The sequence below is a fragment of the Schistocerca americana genome, chromosome X, assembly GCF_021461395.2.
Source record: "Schistocerca americana isolate TAMUIC-IGC-003095 chromosome X, iqSchAmer2.1, whole genome shotgun sequence".
NCBI lineage: Eukaryota > Metazoa > Arthropoda > Insecta > Orthoptera > Acrididae > Schistocerca > Schistocerca americana.
The window spans coordinates 643,343,868-643,366,771 of NC_060130.1; the positions used below are offsets into that span (position 1 = coordinate 643,343,868).

The 22,904-nt window shown below is 44.3% G+C and overlaps 1 protein-coding gene across 1 annotated transcript in view; it reads right to left on the minus strand.

The window, feature by feature from the left end:
- Positions 1-3,844: 3,844 nt before the first annotated feature.
- The window catches only part of LOC124555221 (nascent polypeptide-associated complex subunit alpha, muscle-specific form-like), a 43,730-nt gene continuing 24,670 nt past the window's right edge, over positions 3,845-22,904 (minus strand). Inside the window, exons 3-8 of the mRNA XM_047129075.1 lie at positions 16,955-17,506; positions 15,204-15,413; positions 12,882-13,021; positions 10,769-10,925; positions 8,371-8,542; positions 3,845-4,583 (exon numbers count right to left, since the gene is read on the minus strand). Coding sequence (XP_046985031.1) covers positions 4,580-4,583; positions 8,371-8,542; positions 10,769-10,925; positions 12,882-13,021; positions 15,204-15,413; positions 16,955-17,506 — 1,235 coding nt within the window. The 3' untranslated portion in view covers positions 3,845-4,579. The remainder of the gene's footprint in view (positions 4,584-8,370; positions 8,543-10,768; positions 10,926-12,881; positions 13,022-15,203; positions 15,414-16,954; positions 17,507-22,904) is intronic.

Below are 22,904 nucleotides of genomic sequence, written 5' to 3' on the forward strand. Positions count from 1 at the left end.
TACACGCTTCCAATGTGCGTTCACCGCGATGTCGCCAAACATGGATGCGACCATCATGATGCTGTAAACAGAACCTGGATTCATCCGAAAAAATGACGTTTTGCCATTCGTGCACCCAGGTTCGTCGTTGAGTACACCATCGCAGGCGCTCCTGTCTGTGATGCAGCGTCAAGGGGAACCGCAGCCATGGTCTCCGAGGTGATAGTCCATGCTGCTGCAAACGTCGTCGAACTGTTCGTGCAGATGGTTGTTGTCTTGCAAACGTCCCCATCTGTTGACTCAGGGATCGAGACGTGGCTGCACGATCCGTTACAGCCATGCGGATAAGATGCCTGTCATCTCGACTGCTAATGATACGAGGCCGTTGGGATCCAGCACGGCGATCCGTATTATCCTCCTGAACCCACTGATTCCATATTCTGCTAACAGTCATTGGATCTCGACCAACGCGAGCATCAATGTCGCGATACAATAAACTGCAATCGCGATAGGCTACAATCCGATCTTTATCAAAGTCGGAAACGCGATGGTACGCATCACAACAGCGTCTGAGCAGGCAACGCCCGTCAACTGCTGTTGGTGTATGAGAAATCGGTTGGAAACTTTCCCCGTGTCACCACGTTGTAGGTGTCGCCACCGGCGCCAACCTTGTGTGAATGGTCTGAAAAGCTAATCATTTGCATATCACAGCATCTTCTTCCTGTCGGTTAAATTTCGCGTCTGCAGCACGTCATCTTCGTGGTGTAGCAATTTTAATGGCCAGTAGTGTAGCAACAGCACACGTCTCACATGGAAATGGAAATGAGCGTTTGGTGTCATTGGCCGGGTGGCCCCTTGCGGTGCATGCCCGGCCGCCTTGGTGCGGGTCTTATTAGATTCGACGTCACATTGGGCAATCTGCGCCCCCGATGGAGATGAAATGATGATGAAGACAACACAACACCCAGTCTCTGGGCGGAGAAAATCTCCGACCCAGCCGGGAATCGAACCCGCGCCCGTTGGACGGCAGTCCGTCACGCTGACCACTCAGCTATCGGGGCGGACACGTCTCACATGTAACAGTGCCACGATGCATAAGGTGCTATGTAAGTATAGGGCGGTCAGCAAGGACTCATGGCCTCCGAGATCGGCTCATCTCTCACCTAGTGACTTTTATTTGTGCAGCAAGTTGAAGGGTGAGGTATATCAAATAATCACCACACGCTGAAAGATCTACAGTAAGACACTGAAAACGCCAGTGCTGCCACTCGTTAGGCAGAGTTGCTAAGCCTGTCTCACGATTTGATAAATCGCTCACTGAGCTGCATTTGATATGAACGGTACCTATTTCCAGTATCTACCGTGTAAAGCAGTTCTTTTTTCATTTTGTGTCGGACTTAAAAAATTTGTCATACTATACGTACTTGAAAATAGTTTATTTTGACCTTTTTCGTACATACTCTACTGTTCGCTTACGATAGTGAGTACGCTAGTATGTAAAAGTTAAGCATAAGCACAAAAATACGAAAATGGAAAGAAAAGATGAGCGATCAGTTAACGTCTCCGTAAATATTTACCTACGAGCTCTATTTATTCGTCTGTATAGGAAGGGAGTACCCCGCACTGTGAATAGCGGCGTAACCGAACGATAGACATCAGCAGTCCATGAGATCGCTTATCTCTGTCTTGTTTGTCCATTCATAGTGAGCAAAGTGTAGTCTCTTGGTGAAGTTGACAACGTAGTGGCACAACGACGCCATTTTTGTAACCTCTTTTGCAGGGTAGAATACTCGGCCGCCTGTAAGTAGGTCAGAGACACTATCCTTAGATGTTTCACAAAGTGTCATTTCGAGGGTTTGGCGGCGATTTGAGGCACAGTAAATGTTTGTCGTAGGGCAGTACAAGGCCGACCAAGAATAACTGCCCCACACCAGGACCGATATCTGGCCGTAACTGCCCAACGAAATCGGAGTACACCTGCAACAAAACTGGCTGAGGGCTTGCAGCTGCCCCAGGAGTTGCCGTTCCCCGACAAACTGTGTATCTGAGGCTCAGAGCAGAAGGGTTGTTTGCCAAACGTCAGGCCTTGTGTATTCCGCTCACTCCACCTCAGAGAGGGGACCGTGTACTGTGGAGTCGGCAGCATCAAAGTTAGACCACGAATGACTGGAGGAATGTGCTCTCAACAGATGAATTCCGTGTCAGTTTACAAAGTGATTGCTCTGGAGAGATCCTGGTAGCTGATACAACCCCAGGAACAATGTGGAAAGGACCGGTTTGGTGGCAGTGGCGCCATGGTGTGGGGAGGCATCATGTTGAATGGTTGTATGGAGCTGCACATCTTCACTGTTGATCGGAGGAATACTGTAAATTTTCAGAGGTACAGGGATGAGGTACTTCTACACACATTTTCGCCTTTTGAGAGGCGCAGTTAGTCCAGACTTCCTCTTTACGGACAATATCGCCAGTCGAGCTGCTCTGGTGGATGAATTTCTTGAAGGTGAATATGTCTGTCGAATGGACTGGCGGTCAAGGTCCCCGGATCTGAATCGTATAGAACATGTCTGGAATGCACTAGGGGGGGGGAAATTCCATCCCGCCAGTCTCCACCAACGACACTTCCAGACTTCCGCACCGCCCCTGCCGAAGAATGGGATCGACTGCCGAGAGAGCTCCTGAATCATCTCATAGAGGGCATGTCACGTCGCTGTGCAGCATGTGAGGCTATTAGGGGTGACCATATCCCCTATTAACAGTCTCTTTTGTTGTAGAGGAGATTTCCTAGTTGTGCTATTTTCTTACAGATATGTGTCTTAGCTATCAGAACATTTCCAATACTACGTTTCGGGAACTGTTGTATGTCACATGTCTAGTGATTAAGCTGTGGCTTGTTCAGTAATCGGACCGTGCGTAGTGGCCGCGCGGTTAGAGGCGCCATGTCACTGGCCACGCGGCTACTCCCGTAGGAGGGGGAGTCCTCCCTCGGCATGTGTGTGTGTGTTGTTCATAGCATAAGTCAGTTTAAGTAGTGTGTAAGTCTAGGGACCGATGACCCCAGCAGTTTGGTCCCTTAGAAATTCACACACTTTTGGACATTTGTTCAGTAATCCTTCCAACATATGATTAAGGTGGCTTGTTCAGTAATCCTTTCGTCATCCTAATAAGGCACTGTGTCCTCTTCTTGTGATTATGGTTAGCTTTACCTAATGATTGTCTTGCAGTCTGAAGGCCGATATGCACCATCCTCTGGTAGGGGCCTTGAGGAAATGCCTGCCCCTGCTACATTCTGGTGCAGCCATTGGCTAAGAAGTGAAATGGAGTATCGACAATGAGGTAGATGTCGAAACCAGTTCAGCCAATGTTCAAATGTTATGGGACTTAACTGCTAAGGTCATCAGTCCCTTAGCTTACACACAACTTAAACTAAAGTATCCTAAGGACAAACACACACACCCATGCCCGAGGGAGGACTTGAACCTGCGCCGGGACCAGCCGCACAGTCCATGACTGTAGCGCCCCTGACCGCTCGGCTAATCCCGCGCGGCATTGACCTCTGTAGTCAAATTTAGTATGCTCACTATGTTCTAAGCCAACAACATGCCAGATATGAACATAACATAACTAAATAAAAACAGAAGACTTACATTTTTTTCCATTCTTAAGGAGGAATGGAACAATTACTTTGGAAAATGAAGTTATATGTTCAAGAAATTGATCATAGGAGAGTATTTTCAACGTAATAATTTAAATAACGCTGTAAGACGTTAATTGTTAGTAATATGATTGCATGGTGTCTTTCCTTAGTCACTCAAATTAATGTGGTGGATTTGTGGAGGTCATTACGAACAATGAAAGCTTTTACAAGTATGAGAATCAAATAAATAAACTTTATTGCTGTTCTGCAGTACAATTTTCTGCAAATTCGCAGACAGTTACTAGTACGTGCTAGCATCAAACTTCAAAGTGCAATACATACAAAAGGAAACATTTCATCAAGTAAGGCACTTATTTCGTGATGTACTCCAGTTCAGCTTAGAATGCTACTGAAAAATATTGTCGAATTCATAGTCGCTCCTCTACACTCAAAAGAAAACCCATGAAACCAGTAAATCTAAGCTGTCTGAGATAAACGTTCTGCAAGATGCTACAAATTTATGAAAGCTGCTCAACTACTAGAAAGTGCTTCTTCGGAGGAGCTGTTAAGAAAACGACAAATTCTTTCTTCAGTAGGTGTAAAGGAGAAATATGGCACGAACTCTGAAGCATCTAGTCGCATTTAAGTATTGTTATCAGGTCAAAGAGTTCTCTCGTCCTCACAGCGCACTGTTTGACATAATAATGCCTCAGAATCACATCTCTGATTATGGAAATAAATCGAAAAATGTGCGTGCGGACGTTGCCGACCTTTGTCGTTGGCAATTATCCGTAAATGCGAAATGAACTTCAGATATCAATTACTGGATTAATAAACGAGCATATCTGCCTTTAAATAAATAAATGTTACGGTGGCACAGATGTTTCTCCTTCAGGCCATGATGTGAATGTTAGATAAAAGCCGTTTGTGTTACTCCTCTTCCTAGCGCCGACTGTCGTGAAGAGCTCAGCTGAAACAAAAACAAAGCAATTGTACGCGTTGGTATAGGAACGTTTTTCTTACATGCATTAACAATACTTATTTTTAGCATAAATATTTTGTTATCATATTTTAACCTTTACAGCTTTTCAAAATTTGGGGTCAGTTTTCTGTGAATCCAGTTTTGTTTCATCTCATGACTAATTAGTTTTGGCTCACATTATTCATGGAACCCGAGAAAGAGTAATTTAAAGTGAGAGAGCGTCTCCCACCCTTTAGAGCTGAATTGCGACATGTAAAGTCGCATGGAAATAAAATTGTGTTGTTTGTGGCTATAGACAGAAAATACGAGGTGTTTATTTACAAGAGATAATAAGCGTGGATAGTCGCCACATGTGCGGTTACATGTGGAAACCAGCGTTCCTTTCCTAGATTAAACAGAGAGTTTCGCTTTTCTTTATGGGAGACGGCTGCATAATAGTCTTACTCAGATTGGACTAAGCACTTAATCATGAGGCGGTAAGATGAGCAAGACACGAATCGAATTCTCACGCTGTGTGGGCGGGACACTTTTAAACTATTTTTTAAATTTATTTGCCTGTCGACGTGCGGTGGAATTGTATTCACTTAAGGCAAAGTCCGATTTCTTTCAATAGGATATGGCTGATTTCCTTCCACAATTCGAGCATTTGCTCCGTCTGTAAAGACCTCGTTTAGACGGGACTTGAAACCCTACCCTTCGTTCCGTTAGCAATTTGTTCTTCTCGCATCCCTCAACCTCTGCACGTCGCCCCTCCTGTAATCCCTCCCCATACTTCGCCAAACAACCCAAATATCACTACTGGAAAATTACTTATATTCGCCGGTATCTGTTTTTCCAAGCACAACCTATTATTCTCTGTGGCCCGATGGGTACCAGACAGCGAAGTTAATAGTTCCCTTTCCTGTGTCCGTCCGGAGGGAGTAAAAATTCTATTTATGTTTCCTAGTAATACCAATCAGGACCGCGAACGGTTCGAATATTTCACAACGGTGGTAATTTTTTCATATTTTTAGTGCTCTCGGTGATACAAAAATTAATATATTGCTGTTTGTACCGAACAGGGACAGTACGCGTCAACAATCAGACTGTAATTAGAGAATATACTGTTGCAGATGACATTAAGAATGGAGGGATAAGGTGAAACCAAGAGCTGGTACGTAACCTGCCTAATGACGTTCCGATATTATTGACGTAAGTAATTATCGATACGTTTGTTTCGATACATGTAGTGCAGATATCTGTACCAATCAAGAGATTGGTTGTTAACATCGAAAAAATAACTGAATATCGGTATCGGAGGTAGCGAATGGTGTGGAATCTGTCACTAGTAGTTTAATGAGACTTACACAGTCCCACTGAGGTAAACAAGGCCCGAAAGTGCAGCATTAAAAATAAAATACTGTGTGGAACTATAATCAACATATCAGACTTTAGCAGCATATACCAGTAATACTAAGGTCGTACCCACTACCTCGTAAAAATGGTTCGAGCATTCAGATGTATGTGAGGTAAATATTGTTCAAGGAGGGCGTTAATAACGTAACAAAACTCTATTTTCAAGCACTTTTTTCTGCTGTGGATTGTTAAAGTATTGTGAATCAGGTAATCGACATTCTATAATCACCAGCTGTTGAGCAACCCTGCTCCCCAGTAACGGTCACCCAGCAGTTCGACTCATCTCAAGGGGAGTTGCAGCATTTCGCAAATCCTGTAATCTGAGAAAGTATACACGGGTTGGACTGAGCATAAGTGAATTTGTTTTGTTGAGTGCATCTGATGAGTGTTCGGAATATTTATCCTTTACTGCATACGTCTATAGTTGGTTATTCCAAACATAACAAAATTTCCACATTTTTACTTGTATGTTAGACAGGTATTATGGGGTTAAGGACAGCAAAAATATATAAAAATGCGAATTCAATACCTTGAAATACTGTCGACATACAAACTTTAGTTCCGATATTGCCGAAGTTGTTATTGTTGTGGTCTTCAGTCCGAAGGCTGGTTTGATGCAGCTGTCCACGCAACCCTAGCTCGTGGAAGACCTTTCATCTCCGAATAACTACTGCAACCTGCTTCCATTTGAACCTGCCCCCTTACTTCACTCCAGTACTAAGCTGGGTCCTTGATGTCTCAGAATGTGTCCTATCCACAGATTCCTTCTTTTAGTCAAGTTGTGCCACAAATTTTTTTTCTTCACAGTTCTGTTCAGTACTGCCCCATTAGTTACGCGATCAACCAATCTAATCTTCAGCATTGTTCTGTAGCAGCACATATCATTTGCTTCTATTCTCTTCTTGTCCGAACTGTTTATCGTCTACGTTTCATTTGCATATAAGGCTGCACTCCAGGCAAATACTTTCATATGAGACATCCCAACACTAAAATTATATCCGACATTAATACACTTTACAGCTTCAGAAACGCTTTTCTTACCATTGTTGGTCTACATTTTATATCCTCTGTACCTCGGCCATCACCAGTTATTTTACTGCCTAAATAGCAAAGCCCATCTACTATTATTAGTGTTTCATTACTTAATCTAATACCCTCAGTATCGTCCGATTTAATTTGACTGCATTTCATTAACCTTGTTTTGCTATTGCTGAAGTTCTCCTTTCAAGGCACAGTCTTTCCCGTTCAGCTGCTGTCTGTGACGGCATTGCAATGTCATCAGCAAACCTCAAATGTTTCACCGAACATTAGGCCCTTATCGACACAATTTCAGATATTGGTATCGATACTAAATCTAACTTAATGTTGGAGCATTTCTATGTGTGCACCTTTCAAACAGCTCCAAGGTGGCCGCAGAGTTTGACATCCCCATCCGACTGACTAATCATCAACAGTTTTGCACCACGAGGTTTGCAGTTCACCTCAGCACAATGGTGCAAAATCAGGTGATCAGGAACTATACGCCAACATGTCCACTCCTCTCGCCGGCCAAATAACTCTCGCCGTCCGGAGAGGCCTCGGAAGGCCCGACTGTGCCGACCGACCACCGTGTCATCCTCAACGATAGGCCTCACTGGATGCTGATGTGGAGGGGCATGTGTTCAGCATACCGCTCTCCCGGCCGTTGTCGTGTTTCATTACCGGAGCCGCTACTTCTCAATCAATAGCTTCTCAACTGGCGTCGCAAGGGCGGAGTGCATCCCGCTCGCCAGCAGCGCTCGGCATACCCAGGCGGTCACCCGTATAAGTGCTAGCCAAGACCGACAGAGCGTAACTTCGTTGATCTGAAGGGAACCAGTGTTACTACTGCGGGAAGACCGTTGACTGCCGGCCAAATACTAGCGATGAAACTGTCTTGTACTGTTGGGATTCGGGGCTACGGAGGTGGGTGAGTGTTTTGGCACTGATGATGTACTCTTGAATTTCAACGGCCTTGCCGCAGTGATAACACTGGTTATCTTCAGATCACCGAAGTTAAGCGCTGTCGGGCTGGGCTAGCACTTGTATGGGTGACCATCCAGTATGTCGATCGCTGTTGGCAAGCGGGGTGCACTCAGCCTTTGTGAGGCAAATTGAGGAGCTCCTTGACTGAGAAGTAGCGGTTCCGGTCTCGTAAACTGACCTACGGCCAGAGAGCGGTGTGCTGATCACATGCCCCTCCATATCCGCATCCAGTGACGCCTGTGGTCTGAGGATGACACGGCGGCAGGTCGGTAACGCTAGGCCTTCCGAGGCCTGTTCGGACGGAGTTTAGTTTAGTTTTAGATGAACTTTTGAAAGGGTAAGTTAGTTGAGAGGAGAAGAGAGAGAGAAGACTTACCAGCGAGCCCTGTAGGCGGGCAGGCAGGCGCCGGAGTAGGCGTCGTAGGCGGAGCCGGGTGCGCAGTTGACGATGGCGGTGCGGCCGGCGCGGCACACCGACACGGAGCTGCAGCTCGCCGTCAGCCGGAACACTGCGTTGTGGCTGCACGACGAGCCCGCCGTCAGGATGCCTGCCAAACACACACGCTTCAGCACCAACTGACACTACGTGACTATCTTGAAAAACAGCTATGTTCCGTTCTGATGGGGGCTGCCCAGACGGCACGTGGCCTAAAGCATCGGAGGACGGCCACGGTGAAAACGTCCGGTCGCAACGACTATGGCTGCTGCCTCCAGCTCAAACGGCTGGAAGCGCAGCACGCAGTGAGTAGAAGTTTTCGGGTGTCATGTCGCACAACTGTATTTCGAAGCACGTGGTGTTTCTGCAGTGGTTGCAAAACCAGGCCAAATGTAATCAACCAAAGATAGGAAGTCTGAATTGTCTTATAAGCAAAGGAAATATTCCAGAAAAAAAATCATTCACTCTGCAGTGTACGCTGTTTTGAAACTTTGTGGCAGAGTAAAACACTGTGCCGAACCCTGAAGCTCTGAGGGTGGGTTGTGAGTCATGCCTCAATAGTGCATTTCCCACGAAAGGTAAGCTTCGGGGTCCCGCACACAATTTTACTCCAGCCACGAAGCTTCAGTGGAACAGTTGTGTGGAGTAACATTTCGGATTTTTTTATGGTGTAAGTAGGCCCTAAAACCATTTCTTTATTACTGTAAGACTACTATGTTCGGAAAACAGCCTTCACTCCTTATGAGACACCCTAAGTACGTTATACTGGATGGTCAGAAACAGTCCGTTATAAAGGTGTGCAGCGTAGGTTCTGTTGAGGAACAACTAAGAAAAAAATCGATACGTTGCGCCGTTTCCGAGTTAATTAGCATTGAAGTTAGCCAATCAGGCCCTTCCGCGGTGTCGTCAAGTGTGATCTTCGTTTGGTTTCCAGAAACCGAGCAAGAGAGCGACATAAAAATCGGCCATGGGACTGCAGTAAGGACTGAAACCTAACCAAAGGCTGAGCAGTCTCGTGCCCTATCATCTACAGTAAGAGAACAACTGACACTAATTGTAACTGGCGGGCCGCTTGAATTTGCGCACGCAAAGGCCTGATTGGCGGACTTCGACGCTAATTAGCTCTAAAATGGCGCAAGGTATCGAATGTTTTCTTAACAGTTCTTAACAGTTATTGCTTTTCAGATTGCTTCTGACCACATAGCATCGATTTCGACAAATGTGGTGTTTCTCTGTTTTGGTTTTCACTCAAATTGTTTTCCGTTTTGAAAGTATTTCTATACACGCACATGGGGGCTTCAGAAAGTTAGTTACACATGTCGTCCCACGATAAGACTGTTAGGCAAGATGAGTGGCACTTTGTCACACGGCAGCAGATATTCCGTGTTTCCTGCACACACAGTTCTACTGTGGTAAGGGTAACAGGTGCATGGCAGTGTGCGCTTGAAGTAGCGTGGCAACTGGGAACGTACTCCAAAGTTGTAGGACGCGGTACACTACGCTTCTTCCTGGGAAAAGGTCTAAACAGCATACAGATTCACCATGAAATTCTGCTGGTGTACAGACCGAATGCATCTTCATGTCCAGCTGTAGTTAAATAGCGCTAACAGTTTGACGAGGAACGCAATAAGAAGGATGACACTGATCAGGAAGCCCAGATCTTGCACCATGTTATTTCCATCTTTTCGTCAAGCTGAAAGGACACCTGGGGGGAAAGAGATTTCCGAACGACGAGAACGCTCACACAGCTGTTCTGGAATGGCGCTGTAACTAAAGAGCGGATTTCTGTCGTCCAGAAAGTGAACGATTGGTAGAACTTTTCGACGATTGTTTACAGCGACTTGGTGACTGTGTTGAAAAATAGTCTCATATATGTGGCTCACGCTGAAGTGTAGAGCAGCATTCAGCAGAAGTGACTTGGCCTGTCATAAGAATGTGTAACTTACTATTTGAAGTCGCCTTGTATTTATAGTAAGTCACAGTTACGTCCAAACATAACCTATATTTGCTGTAGATTGGATAATAATGTGCAGTTATTCAGTTTCGGTACCTAACACTATACTACATTACACGGAAGATATTGTATGTGTGAAAGTAATAGTATCTACCATTCTGGTTCAGTCCAACTGCATCCATGCCCCTATATTTTTCAAAAGTGTGTGTCAGTTCCTTTAGAGCTTTATAGTTGACCTCCAAATCTGCGCAACTGGCTACCACAAGGAAGGCCCACATTCGATCCCCTTCACCGAATGGGAATTTTTCTTTTTTAAGGACAATGAAGGAGTTTTTAGAAGGAGAAGCCGTCATCAAAGGTCTGGAGGCAGGCGTGCCAACTTACCAGGAGGCAGGCGCTTGCCGTAGAAACCGCCCTCGGCCGGCGGCGCTGGAGCTCCGTCGGGCCCAGGAGCGGGTGCGGGGGCGGCAGCGGGGGCGTCACCGGCAGAGGCGAGGCCGCGGCAGTCCACGCGGTACGGGTAGTCGCACACGCCCAGCTCCTGCCCAACAGCACGCGCAAACAACAGGTCAGCCAACTGTCTCCATCATCACCCACATTCTTGGCGGCTTACGTCGACACTGTACTCAGCCCATCGTAAGGTCAATACAGAAGTCAACATTGCGCTACGTGTTCCTCCGCATCGCTCAGTTCTCTTTCCCCCGAAATGTAAATGGCGCTCTGTCGAGAATAGTCACCTAGGATTATAAGGATACCTTTATGCTACAGTCTCGTAACTAGTGCCTATTTGTAGCGTGTGGATATCTCTATGAACTACCTAATGTACAACGGTCCATGGGTACAGATAAGATATTTTGCTACCAGTCCTTGTTTCCTAGATTTTCCTTCGTGAACCTTTGGGCTCTGAAAGCGTGTTTGGCGGTTTTTGTTACTTCGTACAGCGAAGTTCTTCAATTAGGTGTTCGTGTTTGGCGTTAAAGGGCTTATACGTGCTGGATACATCATTAACCTTCTACCTCACCCCTCCCCATGAGTGAAACTACGTCCAGCAGAAGTAATAGGTACTATAAAAACGCAGGAGTACAGGAGAGACATATAGTTACAAGCAATAATACGAGCGTATATCCAAGAAGTCAACTTAGAAATCATTTAAGTATCACAGAAAGACAACGGTGTGATAGTACAGTGTTTTATTTCCACCAGACTCGTGGGAAGAAACTCAAGACTAAATCAATGACTGACGTAGTTTCAGTGAACGTAAGCGCATTCTCTAAAGTTCTCACTCAAATTTATGTAAAATGTAGAAGAAATCAGATGGTTTCCAAAATGAGCCTTTCACTCCGCAGCGGAATGCGCGCGGTATAGGACGAAGTCCGTATCTTCGCTTTTCGTTTATTTCGAATCGTGTAGCTAGCACCACGGGTATCTGTCGTTATCACACACACACACACACACACACACACGCATCCACACACACACACACACCACACACACACACACAACGCAGGGTGTCTGAAAACCCTAGGATCAAAGTTATACAGCCTGTTGAGAATCCCAAACTGTGTATTTTGAGATAGGAAACCAGTGATCGGAAATATATATTTTAGGCAGCCTTGAATGAGCTATGCATGTGAGGCACGTTTTTATGAACTACTAATGTCGCACAAATGCTGCGTGCGGCATATATTTGTTCATTCGACATTCGAAATGCGCCGCCACATTTGTTGTAGACTGTAGGCCTGCCTTCTGTTGTCTGCTAGAGGGTACTATTTGAGCACGGCAGTACGCCTTCTCATTTTGGTATTAATGTCCGTGAGCACCTGAGCAATAGGTACTCTCATTCTCAATTGAAAGGGGATATCCTGTCACATGGCCAGTACGACTGGTGCATGTCACTCGTAAAAATTTTTTCACATAAGGTTACATGAAGCTGCTGCTGTAGAAACCCGAGTAGAAACTGGAGACAAAATGTTTTCAGGGTCCTATCTATCTGTCTCATTGTACAAAAGACAACAGGGATATCTGATGCCGGCCGCGGTGGCCGTGCGGTTCTGGCGCTGCAGTCCGGAACCGCGGGACTGCTACGTCGCAGGTTCGAATCCTGCCTCGGGCATGGGTGTGTGTGATATCCTTAGGTTAGTTAGGTTTAAGTATTTCTAAGTTCTAGGGGACTTATGACCTAAGATGTTGAGTCCCATAGTGCTCAGAGCCATTTGGATATCTGAGAGAGCGCTGCAACATTTTATGGGCTGATGTAAAGCGTGCACTGAGTCCGGTTGTCCTTACTGAGAACAATCTCTATTAGCGTAAGTCATTGCTATAAGATGTAGGATATTATGGGAACAAAGCTTAGTATTCATTTTGACGATTAGTTCCTTATCTCCAAGCGTTCATTTAGGATACGCTGCAATATGTACGATTTGCTTCATAGCTGTTTGGGACACTACGTATTTAGGCGATGTGCTGCATATTACTGTTAGATAGTATGTGGACTTACGTCATTAAAGTCGAGGCCCTCGGGGCAGTTGAAGAGGTACGGAGTGGCGGCTACGCAGACGACGAAGGCGCTGCAGTTCTTGTCGCTCCGGTAGGTGCCGTACGGCGTAGGGCACGACGCGTCTCCCAGCGGCGCTGGCTCTGCAACGGACATACACTGCTGTTGGACGTGCTACAGTCCACGTCTGCTGCTTTCCATTTCACCCTCCGGGGCGTACGGTGGCTGTGATACCCTTACTTACATAGCGTTTCTCGCAGTTCACACTTACCTAGCCACTCTCACCGAGCATTAAATAATTACAGGATTACACAACGAGTTAGCTTTATCAATATGTGTGGACAGTGTTAATCGACGAATTTTCAGGTATTGGCATGTCAGGAACAGTGATGAGAAATAGGTTGAAAGTGTTCTTATTTAATCTAATCAACATCTACCTCTCTGTGTGGGGATACTTACGACTTCTATACCTCGGCGTCTGCAGTCGTAGTACTGCTTCTCTCGCCTTCGGCCATTTCTCTTGCAGCGCTTCTTCTGTTTCCTTCTCCCATATCTTATTAACTGTTCTCTTCCTCTCTACCCTATCTTCCCCCACCCCCTTCGTTTACCTTCGCAGGCGACCTTTCGATATTCGCTGGACTTGACCATGCAACTCCATTTGTGGCTCTTGGATAGTCTTCTCTAGAGTTTTTCTATTTAATTTTTTGTGAGTGGATGTACTTCGGATCCTATCTCTCCTACACCTTTTTTTCTGTTTTATGGGGGTATTTAATGTCTCTTGCTTGGATCTGAGGTTTTTCTTCGCACGTTCACTACCCAAGATTCGCAACCATATATCAATGTCTGGATGTAGAAAATTCTATACCAAGCTATGTTTGTCTCTTTGATGTCTCTCGGCTTTTTCAGGAAGTTTCGTCTGACTGTATTAAACACCCTGTCACTCTTAATCTTTCCCTAATTTTTTCTTCTCATCTACCACTGACGATAGAGCGCAAGTCCTGAAATATGCAAACCTGTTCTTGAACCTTTTTTCAGCTTTGATGTTAGACCATTCTTTTCTTTGCTTTACAATCATACTTTTTGTTTTTCGACATTTAAATCAATTCCCTATTTCTTCAACTCTTCTCACGAGACATTGATAGTATGTTGGAAGTTTTCTTCACTAGCGGCTACTGTCACGAAGCTGTCGGCTAAAGCCAAATCTTGTCAATTGAACGGATTTCATGTGATAGTTTCCAATGATAAGCTTTTTAACTTTGCAGCTATATGCCTTCATTGCTATTTCCAGTTACATTACTAAAAGCAGGAGACTAAGCCTACAATCTTGCCGGGATCCTTACCTTGTAATGAATCCAACAAATCTCTCCTTTCCATTTCTCAGGTAGTTCTTACAGTTTGTGTGCTGCTGTACTTTTATACTCCCGATCTCACGTTGAAACATTCTGAATGTTGGGTAGTCAGTGTATATGGAACAAATTTTAAATGTCGTATCCTGATACTATTTTACTGCCATAGTTTATTTCATCTGAAAATATCTGTAAACGTTGATTTGTTTCGATCGCAGGAACCTGGGTAGGAAAGAATGTCACGTTAATGAACTGTCCGTAGCCTCTTTGACATTGATTCTTGGTTACCACGTTTTTGAGAGGTTTTCAAGTCTAGTCGAACAGCTATGTCGTGTGGTTTAAATGTCATTTATCATTCAAAATTTTCGATTATGGAAGTTATAATCTTTTATATGGCGCTGATGATGTCGGTTGATCATACTAACGATAAGCGAGGGAAATTTTGAGTTACATTCTTTATGCTACTGTGATTCCTCTGGTTCATCTCCCGAAAAAGTCAGATTGGTTCCCAATGGCAGAGTTGTCGACTCATCGATACTGAGTAATCAGAAACAATCTTACATGCTACTTCTCAGTTCTGAAGAAAATCTTGTGAGTTCTTCAGAGCAATGATATCAGGTTACGTACAGTTAACACAGGTCATTTATATATCAAGCTACATTGCTGTAGCGACGCAGTTGATCTATTCAGACCTATTCTATCGGTTTTATTCGAACTGAATCAATACGGTGATTAGGACCACATGAACAAATTACAAATGTGTAGCAATTAAGATTATTTTTCCGCATTATTTCAGTTGAAAAGAGGTGAATTACATCTTGAAGTAGATAAAGATCAAAATCTATAGTTATTGTGCCACACTGAGTTGAATGAGAATCCATCAAGGGAATTATATAATTTTCCTTAAATGGTAGGCATAAACATAAAGGGTCAACATTATTAAGGCTATAATTATGCCAAGGTACTGAGGTTGACTTACTATCTGTAGTACGGGAGCCACAATCCACGTTGTAAGGGTAGTCGCAGAAACCTTCCTCACTGAAGGCCAGCCCGGCAGGGCACTCCTGCTCGATGACGACGTCGTCCCAGCAGTTGACGAACTTGTGGCAGTCCTTGGTGGGGAACTGTCCGCGGGGAGCTTTGCAGCTCTTGCGAAGCTCTGCCAACTCGGGGCTCTCCGTCGCTGGCTCTGTGCGCAGAATATCAAACAATACACATTACGCTCCATCTCTGGGAGTGTGATCCTAGATTCCAACTTATAGTTCTTGACACAGTTAATCATTAGACTTTAACTACTACGTTACCTTCCAGTTTTCTCATATTGCATACTGAATAAAATATCTTTAAATTTTCATTTGTTTGCCAGTGTGACATGTTATTTCCTTACAAGTATTTAAACTGTTTCATCCTTCTCACGTGGAAATTCTAGGCACTTTCCAGTGTAGGTGCAGATTACCTGTCTAACTGGCTTGATCCAGATTTTCTTTGGGGAGAACAGACACATTACCATAATTTATGTGCAGCGGACTTGTGCTCCAGGAGATATTTTGGGGCTCACCTTCGCACGACATTATTGGCGACCTACGTTTTGATGTAGTAATTTGGTTGTTGGTATGCAAGCTCCGCATGATTTAAAACGTGTTAGTAGATTTTAGCCATCAAATGAATTTTAATGGAGAAAATAGATGTGAAGCTAACAACTGGCACTTAGATGATTGTAATTAATGTCTCAAAAGTAATCTTATAGGGACCAGAAGTGAGGTGACGGTGTTAAGGAATATCACTACTATATAAACAGTGTATGCGTATTATTATGGATGTAATTTAGTGCACTATTGGATTGTATTTGTGCTACAGACGCACGTGAAAGCGATGTGTGCCTTTACGTATGACCTTCCTATTTATTCAAATGTGATGTGAAGACTGAGGCCTTTGATAAGTGCTTGAAAATGACTTGCCGCGCTGAGTGGCCGCGTTGTTTGAGGCACCATGTCACGGATTGCGCTGCCCCTCCCACCCGGAGGTTCGAGTCCTCCCTCGGACATGGGTGTGTGTGTTGTCCTTATTATAAGTTAGTTTAAGTAGTGTGTAAGTCTAGGGACCGATGACCTCAGCAGTTTGGTCTCTTAGCACTTCACACACATTTGAACACTTTTGAAAATGACTATCAGTTGAAATGTGCTAACAACACAGACAATAAATATATTTCAGGCTGTTTGAATCATGTTTTCTTTCTTAAAACATAGTGAGGTTGTGGACCCCCACAAGAAAAAAACTTGTAAAATGTATCATTCCATGGATAAAAACTGGATTCAATATATCACTCAGAATAGGTTTAATATTATAAGATCAGAGAAGGGTGAATTAGTAACTAGCCGTGTTTCAAAAATACACTATCTCTAAGAAAAATTATTGATCATTCTCATAGCTATTAACTTTATGATCTAAGACCATAGTTTAAAGATTGCTGCCACAAGACAGTTCAAGGATAAAATCTGGATATCACTACAATACTTAATGATATTATGATTCCTGATGGTACTGAATTCTTATTCAAATGGTTGGTCTCAGAAAGTTCAGTGAATTTTACTCTTTATCTGTCTACCCTGGATAAATCTAGTACGTCGAATGAAGCTTGAAGAAGTGAATGTGTAGCCACAATGTCTCAGTCAGTGACAACCAATGTAGTGTGAGAATATTGTTCAATATGGATACAATTTGGAATCTTACCAGGCTGAGGCTGTGGCTGGGGTTGTGGCTGTGGCTGGGGTTGTGGCTGCGGCTGTGGCTGCTCAGGAATGCCTCCTGGTTGCTGTGGCTGACCACCTGGCTGCTGTGGGAAACCACCAGGCTGCTGAGGGTAGCCACCTGGCTGTTGTGGGTAGCCACCTGGCTGCTGAGGGTAGCCACCTGGCTGCTGAGGATAGCCGCCAGGCTGCTGAGGATAGCCACCAGGCTGTTGAGGGTAGCCACCTGGCTGTTGAGGGTAGCCACCTGGCTGCTGTGGGTAGCCACCTGGTTGCTGTGGGTAGCCACCTGGCTGTTGAGGGTAGCCGCCAGGCTGCTGAGGATAACCACCAGGCTGTTGAGGATATCCACCTGGCTGCTGTGGGTAGCCACCACCTGGCTGCTGTGGGTAGCCACCGCCTGGCTGCTGAGGCACCTGAATCCACACATTTCCGGGCTGTGGTGGAGGGGGTGCTGATGGGCCTACTCCCTGCTGCACGACGGCGATCTGTACTTGGCGTTGCTGGTCTTCATCTGACACTGATGCGGGAGCTCCTGCGACAACAATATTATTTTAGACTATGCTATAAATCACAGTCTTATAGCTGTTATTCTGTATGTTTTCATTTAGGCTACTGTGGAACTTCAGCTATGTTATCTGAGGGTATGTACTTGATAGCACTGGCCACCACTAGGCGAATTGGAGGAAGAGGATTTTGGAATCTTCATTTTTTCCTCGTACCAGGAAATAAATCTAAGTATAAGATAGTAGGGACGCAATTAAAAGTGTATCTATGGTCTGTTGTTTATAGATACAGAATCCAGTACTGTCTGGTATCAGAGGTGCATATATATGGCCTACGGCATGCGGCTTGATAAAGACTATCTTGGAAGCTTGTGCTTAAAGGACTGGACGATTCTCACCATCGTATAATTTTAAAATAAAAATTTCTTGGTGACAAAGCCTCAGGATCTCTTGTGTGGTTGTAGCAATACTGGAGGTCGATAATTAATGCAGCGGGTCCGTCTCCTTCGCTGGAGAGGTCTTGCTGGGATAAGTTGTAGAGATTTTCAGTGGAATTAATATACAAATTTAAAAACTCCAATTTAATTGCGCTAAACTGACTTATTTTTGGACGAATATGGAGAAGTTATGAAAATGTATTAGACCTGAAGTAGATGACTTGCTCTGCGTAAACATGAGTCAGCTGCTGTTATGGTTAGTAACACAGTGTTGCCTAAACTTCACTCCATTTTTATTTTGTATTATAATATGAAATAAAACTTTCAAATGTTGGAAAAAGCTGCTATTTCTTCTGCTTTTCATTTTTATCACATCACATTATGTATTTACCAGTTAGTAAACGAATCTATGAATAGAGTGGTTTATTGATAAATATAAAAGTATTATTAAGGTTTGAGGACTGCAAGTGTGAAATAGACTATGGTGGGCTGTATTATGCCGTGCATTCAACAACTGTGATTAGAGTGCATTGGCAAACAAATGCTTAAGGTTGTATTTGTATGACATATTATATTATTCCACAAGCTGGTGTTCCTGTAGACGAGTCTCGTCCAGGAGGCAGAAAATCCCTGCAACATCTCTGGTGAGACTGTAGTCACTACGAGAAAGTGTGATACTGCTACCTACATTTTGATCTTGAACATAAATGCAGCTTTTGTCATTCTTTGCATCAGATTACAACGCCAAAGAGTGATAGTTTGATTTCAAGGCGCAAGTACTTGACACACCTGACGTGTCTTTTATCTATAACTAACAGTCAAATGAAAACGAGTAAGTTTATTGTTACAAAAATAATCGCCATAACTGTTAATACACTACCCTCCTATGAGACAAGACGCTTAGTGCCTTCATGGAAAAATCTTTACGGTTACCTACGGAGTCACGGTTGTATCCAGGCACGCTCCTCTTCGTCAGGAGCAAATCGATGGTCAATCTTGTCTTTCTACAGGGCACAAAAATATGTAACTCGCATGGAAAGACATCGGGAATGTCTGGAGGATGTGTAAAGGCGTCCCAGCGAAACTTCTTCACCTTCGTTTCGACTACGCTGCAGAACTTTTGCTGGGAAACCCTTACACACCCTTTACGCAGTCCCGATCTCTCCTCATGCGATTTTCATATTTTTGGAGCCCTGAAGAAAGACATTCGTGGCGGTCGATTTGTTTCGGACGAAGAAGTTCACGCCTGGGTGCAATCATGGTTCTTCAAACATGCGGCACTGACCTTCTTATCTCACAGTCGGGTAAATGTGTTAACAAAAAAAAAAAAAAAAAAAAAGGCTCTGAGCACTATGGGACTCAACTGCTGAGGTCATTAGTCCCCTAGAACTTAGAACTACTTAAACCTAACTAACCTAAGGACATCACAAACATCCATGCCCGAGGTAGGATTCGAACCTGCGACCGTAGCGGTCTTGCGGTTCCAGACTGCAGCGCCTTTAACCGCACGGCCACCTCGGCCGGCAATGTGTTAACAGCTGTGGCGGTTATTTTTGATATAATAAACAGTTTACTTACTTTTTTCCGTATGTCTCGTTTTCGTTTGACTGCCCTTATATGTTAGTCTTGTGCGTATAACAAATATGGTATGATGCACAACATTCGTATTCCATGTTTAGTGACAGATTCTCCTATAAGAGTATTTTTAAGCTGTTCTTGGACCACAATAAGGCAAGAGTATATCATCTCCAGTGCGTCCATGCTTAGTAAATACTGCGGTTTCGAACCTACTTTATAGTTCATGCGTGCTTCACTTTATGTTGCTAATAGTAAAATGGTAAGATTTATGATTTGCAAACAAAATTAAGAGTTTTCCAAAAATCAAATTATTGTAAACTGGTGTTACAGGACGTGGGTGTAGGACAGCTACAATTGCATCAGTTTTAGTAACCATGCTAATCAAGTGATACCTAGTGCCATAGTCATATATTAGATAGTTTCAACAGAACAAATTTATGCTCTACTTGCTGTATATGGTTTGTGTTTCGCATTTTGATGATCTCAAGATGTTCATTTGTACAAGTGACAAGCACTGGTAAGAACAGAGAAAGATAATATTTGCAAAAGTTATCTTGTGCGCGTCAAGGGATAGGTACTTCATTTTCATTTTGAGGTCTAGTGAACAGACTGTGAGTCTGAGACGCAAGAACGAAGCTAGATCACAGTTGTGCCGTTGTTTGGCGATACAGTTGGCTTCCTCGGGTGGCCGCTTCGCCCAGGGAAGCCGGCGTCACGGCCCACCTGCTTCCCATTGTCTAAAGGCCGGCAGCCAAAAACACTTCTCTCTAGCCATCTGCATGCGACTAATCGAAACTCGTCTTCGCTCCATCAGACAGAGTTGTTCACTGGTGATTCTCTACCTAGCTTAATACCTCCCCATTCAGTTTCTGTGCTTAAGGTACATGCGGTTGTATCGCTGACACTTACGGCCGCCCTTTACGACTTTCTTCTGTATGCAATATTAACAATAAAATACTAATAATGGCAACAAACTTTGTTGAATTTAGTACAACCATCGCTTTAAGACAGCACCCATCTTGGTCCGCCAGCTGTCTGATATACTACGAATATAGACTGAGACGAATAATATCTGCCTACTGGCCCATAGTACCGAAAGGAGATTGATGTTTAACATATCTTCAACTTCAAGGCCGTTAGAGAAGGAGCACTAGCTCAGTTGTATAACGGTTGCAAAAGAAATTGAACCTCCTGCACATACCATTCAGCATTTTACTGAATTAGTTAGGATTTATCAAGAACAGTCGTGAATGTTGATGGTTGGCCTGGGATTTGAACTTCGAACCACCCAAATGTGAGTCTATTGTCTTAATATCGTAAACCATGAGGTTTACGTGTAGGTAAGTTTGAGCAGAACTTCACACAGGTCCTCTTTGGAGGGACACAAGTTAGAGGAGAATAAAGCTTTTCTGTATTGTAAGGCACACTTGTGGAAGTATAGCTGTCATTCGTTGTCAGAACACGTGGGTAAACACTGAGTTTTAGTTTTTGCTTCTTTAATGTCCCGTCTGGGAATCAAGCTAGACTCTGGCATTTGCGATCGTTCGGACCAAGTATTCTCGAACTATTCGGGGAAACAGATGTGGGAGTATGAAATATCACAGCAGATCATAAGAGATGCTACAATAGAACGCTGTGTGTGGATGCGAGATATCTGGGATCGAGTCCTAGGTCTGTTATGTAGTGTAAAGATCGGATTCGTAAAAATTTGTGTCTCTTTTAGGAACAGTCATTAGTAACTGGTTCGGTATCTTCAGACCACAGCACTACAAACATTGCAACTACAGGTAGTGAACTTTGTTACGAGTCGCATAGATTTAGTTCCGTGGCTGATGTCCAAATGAATATATTTTGGTCAGAGTTGCACTCAGGAAAAGACTTTTGATCTTCTTCGAGGATCCACATCAGAAGACGTTGTGGCGTAGGGTTAAATGCATTACTAAGGAAAATAGTGAAGGGACGAGTTTGTCCACTGGTAAAGCTACTGAAATAACGACCGGGAAGAGACGAATTCGAATACTAGTCCAGTCATCTCGGTTAAAGTTTTTCGTGAATTTCCTAAATAAACTTCTGATGGATATCGAGTTAGTTCTTTCATAAGCGGTGTCCGGCTACATCAACCAACACAAGTGGCATCGTTTCTGTCGTGCCGTACGTCAGAGTCAAAGGAAATTATGATATAGAGCGAAAGATAAAACATACATGAGATAACGGAAGTTCTAAGATAGAAAGAACTGGGTTTGTCGTCCCGTGAGCTACGAGGTCCTTAAACACAGGAACACAGGGTGGAATGAATGAGGATGGGAAAGGAACTTCACAATCAAAGAAACTACCTCGGCATTTGCTTTGTGTGACTCGGGAAAACCACGGAAACCTAAATATAGGTGCCCGGACGGGGCTCTGAACCCTGCTTCTGCCGAATGAGAGTCTAGAGTCTTACTATTGCGCCATCTCGCTCCGTTCGAGGATTGGAATTCTACTGTAGGGATATAAGAAATTTTAACCCTTTAATGGATGGTCTTGTTCTCAAGAAGCACTTGTTTACAGTACCCACTGTACGAGCACTAAAGGGTCCAACTTCATTTTAACTGGCATTGTTGCCCATAGTGACCCACTGATTACGCACAATTGGTAGTGCCTACCTGTGCAGCGCAATAATTTGTCAGAAGCTGGCACATATTAAGTGATCTGCAGGACAGCAAGTGCTTCATACTTGTTTGTTTCATTGCAAACGAGGGAAAAGTTTCCCGCAGGATTTGTCAATTCACTTGAATAAAATTTATACAAGTACGTTCAGCTGATTCACAGAAAAATAGAGTAATACTTTAGGCACTGTAGTCTTTCTTTCTTTCTTTCTTTCACTGGTGCCATGTCCCTCGCTGACGCAGGGTCGGCGTTGTTAGGAACGGATTTGGCAAGGCTAGTGGAAAGGGGCGGCCGGATGCCCTTCCTGCCGCCACCCCGTACCCCCCAGGACGGAATTAGTGTACCCCTGCTGTCTGCGTCGAGTGTAATTAATGGAATAGTGCGAGCATGTTCAGATGTCTGCGAGTCGTGTAACTGAGGCGGAACGTGGGGACCAGCCCGGTATTCACGTAGCGGGATGTGGAAAACCGCCTAAAAACCACATCCAGGCTGGCCGGCACACCGACCGACGACGGTAATCCGCCGGGCGGATTCGATCCGGGTCCGGCGCGCCATACCCGAGTCCAGGAGGCAGCGCATTAGCGCTCTCGGCTAACCTGGCGGGTATTTTAGGCACTATAGTATTTTTGTAAAATAAATTAAAGCGTGTTTATATAAATAGTTCATTAAATTTGTGACGTTAACTCAGACCAGAGCCCCTGGAAGTCCCGTCAGTGCCGACCGACTACCGTATCATCCTCTGCCAATGGTGTTATTGGGTGCAGCA